Source organism: Seriola lalandi, unplaced genomic scaffold, assembly GCF_002814215.2.
Source record: "Seriola lalandi dorsalis isolate HSWRI2012SDOR001 ecotype SW California unplaced genomic scaffold, Sedor1 jcf7180002054585, whole genome shotgun sequence".
Lineage (NCBI taxonomy): Eukaryota > Metazoa > Chordata > Actinopteri > Carangiformes > Carangidae > Seriola > Seriola lalandi.
The window spans coordinates 2559556-2565372 of NW_019525138.1; the positions used below are offsets into that span (position 1 = coordinate 2559556).

The following is a 5817-nucleotide window of genomic DNA, read 5'->3' on the forward strand; positions in this document are numbered from 1 at the left end:
GGTGTGAGGGGAGGTCCCCCGTTTTTCTATTGATAGCCATATTCCCCCATTTATTCCTGCAGTCAGGACGATGCGGAGTGACGAGCCAGGAGGAGACAGAGAGAGAGAGAGAGAGAGAGAGAGAGAGGGAAACCTGTGGAGCCTCTGAGACACTGAGGGGAAACAACATGACTGAGACTTCAGCTCTGTGGTCGGAGGAATAACTGAACCCTGAGAGGAATGGAGATCTGCACCGTTCAACAGTGAGTGCTTTTATTTGTCTTTAACCTGCAGCTGCATCACTCACACTTATCAACCTGCAGCAATGACGGTCACGCAGCAGTTAAACCAGTTCTGTGTGTGTGTGTGTGTGTGTGTGTGTGTGTGTGTTTTCTCTCTCTATTCACATATTCTGTTGATCTCAGAGCAGTGACACATCCCCTAAAACCTCCATAAAGTTTTATTTTCAGACTGAGGTGAGATGTAACTAAGTACAAGTAACTGCGCAGGAGTATCATTTCGAGGTACTACTTATTGTATTGTACTGATTATATTATACTTATAATATTGTACTTTTTACTCCAGCACCTTTAGCTGCTACCTGCTCATTTACACTATCTTCTGTTTTTAAAGGCGTGTTTTTGTCATGTGAATTGTATGTATCTTCTATTGTACTTTCTTTGGGAGAAGCCGAAGATGAATTTCCACTAAGGTGGACAATAAAGTCGATCAATGTAACGGCTCTGGTCACTGGTTACTTTGTAGATGAAGGTTTTACTTACAAAATATAAGTTTATCTTCTTGTTCTTTTGGAAATAAACTGTGTATAAAACTGTTCAAATTAGCTCCAACTCAACAACTACAACAGCAAATCAATAGTAATGTTAATGCATATATAATAATAATAATAATCATCATCATCATCATCATCATCATCATCATCATCATATAACGTAATTCACATTATAACCCTTTAAAGGGTGTTATTCTGCATTATAATAATACTTTTGTATATATTTATTTTGACCGCAGAACTTTGACCTGTAAACTGAAACTCTGCTGCTGATACTTTTACTATCATTAATCAATAATATATAAATAATCTGAGTTCTTCTTCCACCACTGAATGCGCAGTGGTCGAGGCGACTCAGATGTCCGTCTCCACAACAACCAAAACCTCTATGTAATTTCCTACATTCATACACATTTATATCAATCTAAACGTTACAGCAGGCGACCAGTGATTATCAGTCTTTTCACAATAATGGTCGTGTAACAAATTAAAATATTACAAATAAAACAGTCACGTTTAGTTTCCGTCATCTTTGACTGATATTTGAACTGCAGCTTGTTTTTAGGAGAATATTACAGGAAATAAACAGTAATTATAATTTTAACCTAAAAAACCTAGGGGAGGTTTTTTTTTTTGCTCAGGTATGAACTTCTTACTTAATTGGTTAATTATTTAAGGTGCTCAGTAACTAAACTCCACAGAGATTTAAGGGGAGACATTTTAAAGCTTTTTAACAGACTTTGTTTCTTAATGACCGAGTTTGATATTTGTCAGAACCTAAAACTTTTTGTCACTTAAAAAGTTTTCACACAGAAACAGAGAATATGAGTGTTCACAGGATCATGTGAAAGGTTCCGAAAGAATTTAAAAAAAACAAGTGTGTGAATCTGGAAAAATGATTTGACTTAATCTACATAAAATTTGTGCAGACCTACATAAACAATGTTACACAGAAAAACATAGTGTTAACATGTGAGTACAGATTAAACTCACACATTTCTAATGATATTTTGCCTTTACAGCTGAAAACAGGGATGAAATTAATGCTGGTCTTTTTTTTTTACCCATTCACAGTCTTGATTTCCTCACGGCTGATTGACTAAAGGATGAACTGTGTTTTACAGCAGCAGCTTTTAAACTCTTCCTGAACTCTGAATCTTATTGACCTTCATTTGATTTGCTGCACCTTCATTAAAGGTGATATTTTGAAGTCATCTCTCTGCCCTCCTCCCTCACTACCAGACGAGTTAAGGTTGACTCATTTTCACTAACTCAGGAACGAATCACTACATCGATGTTGCATCACCTGGAATGAAGCCACATAAATGATGAAGTGAAGATGGACACAGTAGATTGTGTAAAACTGTGTCTGGACTTTTATTTAGGCCAGGTTTTTTATTTGAGTCTACTTAATGAGACACCACCCTGTTCTCGGATCTGCAGTCATTGGTCTGTCTGTAAATGAAACACTTCCTTCCATCTGTTTCATATCAAAGTTTGATTAACAGCAGCTGAACACAGAGGCATTCCCACGTCCTCTTTTATTTTACATGAATATTCAGGTGGAAAAATATAAATATTCTTCTCCTGTATCGTCTCATAGTCTCCTTAGTTTCTTAAGATACATGATTTAACAAGTTTAGTGAACTATATGCTTCTGTCATAAAATAACAATCATATAGTTTTTTGGCAGATCTGATCATATGATTTGTTTGTTTGTTCAAATGCAAGTATCAGAAAATACAGTAAGGCTGCTCAATTATGGCAAAAATCATAATCAGGATTATTTTGATCAATATTGAGATCACAATTATTTAACATGATTACTCATTGATATATTTAATGCACTTTTAAATAAAACTTTGTTTTGTAAATGTTTTTAACGGTTTTTAATGGTGAACTTTCTTGAACTTTAAATACAACTCACTGGAAAAACAACCTAAAATAATAATTAAAGAAAATAAATAAATAAATGAAATAATTATTAATAGATAATATCTAAATATATACAATTAAATATATAATGAATAAATTGGACCAAAATAAATAAGATCAACTACAACACATCAACCCTGGCAGCAGCTTGTTGATAGTAAAGCTAATATCAAGCACTAAACAAAAACAAAAACATAAAATAAAGAAAACGATTTCAAAACAACAAGCGTTTCATCTATGTCATTTTTTGGGTTATAGATGATATAAGTTTAAGATATCTGAGCATGGGATGGCAGCTAAACAAGGCGTGGTCTCTCCTGATTATATATAGAAAGTCCCTGAACCAGCAAACTGCTCATGATGACGCACTCCTATGTATGTTGCTAACGTACGCCGAAACGTAACCAGGAAGTGGATGGGGGGGATGGTTTTTGTAGGGGGGATGAAATTTATTGCGAAACAGAATGCGGCACAATAATCATTTTATCTCCATTATCTTGTTTTCATAATCGTATTAGTATTCTAGGAATATATCTATGCAATGTTGACACAATATCCACGTAGAATAGAAGTAGAGTTGGAAATGACGCGGTTCCACTCTTCCTGTGGAACTTAGTAGTAGATATATGTTCTAATTGGGTTAATGTGACAATAAGACTCCTGTTTATGTCCAGAACAGGCCGCTGTAGCTGTGCGTGATGATATTCTGAGCTCTTCATTAAGGTCAGAGAAACAGAAGCCATAACCTCCCTCTCATTGTCTGTTTTCAGCTAGCTGTTCTGTGATTGGCTGACTGCTGACATCAGTATCAACATGGCTCACCTGTTCCTTGCCAGTAAGATCACCATGCCGGACGACCTCCACAGCAAAGGTGGTCCCAGGATCCCCCGGAGTGCCATGAACGTGCCGACGTTGATCTCTGCTGAGAAGCTGAACAGGGACAAGGCCAGCAAGGACCACAGCGTTGTCTTGACAACGCACGTCCCGCACATCAATGAGGTCCAGCTGACCGCGGCCACCGGCGGTGCCGAGATGTCCTGCTACCGCTGCACCGTTCCGTTTGGCGTGGTGGTCCTCATTGCCGGCATTGTGGTCACGGCGGTGGCGTACACCTTCAACTCTCATGGGTCCACCATCTCGGTGCTGGGACTGGTGCTGCTGTCTGCTGGACTGGGACTGCTGAGCTCCAGCGCCGTCTGCTGGAGGTTTCGATTGAGGAAGAAGAAGGACAAACGGAGGGAGAGTCAGACAGCGCTCATGGCCAGTCAGGGATACTGTGTGGCCTGATCCTTGTCCAAAGAAACAGCTGTTAGATCTGTACAGTCAAGATGACGAACTTCAGGAAGACGTGAACCTGAACGCACCAGACTTTCATGAACTGGTCGACTTTGCAAATCCAGTGCCATCAGGTTTACACACTGTAAAGAGATGGACCTTGGACTCCACCTGAGGTGATCTAACTCTCCTTAGCGATGGGAGGCTGTGGTGCTCAGAGTAAAGCATGACTCTCTAGACACATGTCAGCTTGCAGGAGGATCCAGAAAATAACTCCATCACAATGGAAGAGCTGGACGATGGACAACGGCTAAACTTTCTGTTACAAAGCTAAAGTCCTGAGACAATGAGTTTATTAATCAATGAATCGCCAACAACTCTGATAATCGATCAATCGTTTACGTCACTTGCCAAACATTCTCTGGTTTCTGCTTCTTCCTGTTTCTGTTTTGGAGTTTTGGACACAACATTTGAAGAACTCTGGGAACTGATGGTTAGAGTTTTCTACAGACGCCCTCAGGGGTCATATGGTGGAAAAAATATTGCCATGGAAATCGGAGAAATTACTAAACTGAGCATTTGGTTTACGGGATATTTTGAATGAGAATAAAAACTGTGAATTAGAATTCCTTTTAAAAACAGATTTTAAATGATTTAATTGTCATAGCAGCTATAAGAACCCACAGACGAATAATCAGTGTCAAAAAAAGCCAATCTCATATTCTGTAGATCGATAACAACTGAGTCACTGTGTTAGTCATTGTAAAATACAGTTCAGTTTTAAGAGCTTTAAATGCCAAAAGAATAAATTTAATTAAATTTTAACTAAATCTATGATGCAAGAAATACCTGAACACCTGATGCTTGTGCTATTATGTGCACCACACATTTTAGTTTCCTGTTTTTCTGACATTAATTATCTGTCTGTGCTTTCATTCAGTGGATATGAAAAGCAAACTGCATTAGATTAACTTTATAACACCTCCACTGCTTTTATTCTGAAGGTCAGAGGTCCCTGTCAGAACTGTAAATGCTCAATTTATTCATCTGTTTGCATGGATTTTAATTTTGTTATTCCTGCCATATGACATTTTGGACTAAATTATTAATGAATGAATCAATACCATGCTTTGATATAGGAGATGGTTTCCTGTAGCCCCTCAGAGCTCCCTGATGATGATGTTCAGTATCTGTAACTAAATGCTGCTAATAAGCTATAAAAGACATGTAAAGGTACTTTGTTGCTGACATTTCTCTTCCTGAGATGAAACAGTCGTCAGGTTGTCTCGTCTCTGATTGTCCCCGTCTGTGACCTCTGTACATTTTACTCTGTGATTCAGCCATATTGAATCTGTGGAGAGGAAATATTGGATTTAAACATTCTGTGACTTATCATCATGAAATTAAATTTGAAGACACGACCTGGAGAATGAATCTGTGAGGTCACAGACAGGAGTATTCTCTGATATGCATGCCACTTTGTATGTTTAAACTAGTGCACTATGATCCAATGTGGTGATAAATAACCAAATGTCATGTATTCCACCATATTAATGAGCTCACATGTAGATGTAAGTGTAATTGTGGAGCTGAGAGTTTCTCTCTGACAGCTCAGTCTTATTTATTCTGTGTCAACAGACATGTAAGTTTTAATAAAGTGAAAATTTCCTGACGTCTTGTTAATTTCCTCACTGAGGATTTTCTCTGTGGAGCAGATTGAGGACAGACTGGAAAGTTGAAGCAGCTCGGCTGTTATATTTAGTTTTGTTTATGTTGCCTAGCATCCCACAGACACACGACCAGATATTATACTGGGGTGGGGAGGGAGGTGGGGG

At 38.3% G+C, this 5817-nt stretch overlaps 1 protein-coding gene across 1 annotated transcript; it reads left to right on the forward strand.

Moving 5' to 3' along the window:
• The first annotated feature begins 61 nt into the window (after nt 1-61).
• Nucleotides 62-5654, forward strand: LOC111664274 (transmembrane protein 100-like). Its single transcript, XM_023418798.2, has 2 exons — nt 62-242; nt 3478-5654. Exon 2 carries the CDS (start codon nt 3521-3523, stop codon nt 3992-3994), a length of 474 nt encoding a protein of 157 aa, XP_023274566.1. The 5' UTR covers nt 62-242; nt 3478-3520; the 3' UTR covers nt 3995-5654.
• The last annotated feature ends 163 nt before the right edge of the window (nt 5655-5817 follow it).

Excerpts from the sequence above, each read along its gene's own strand:
- LOC111664274 (XM_023418798.2), top strand. The coding sequence starts at position 3,521 with ATGGCTCACCTGTTCCTTGCCAGTAAGATCACCATGCCGGACGACCTC.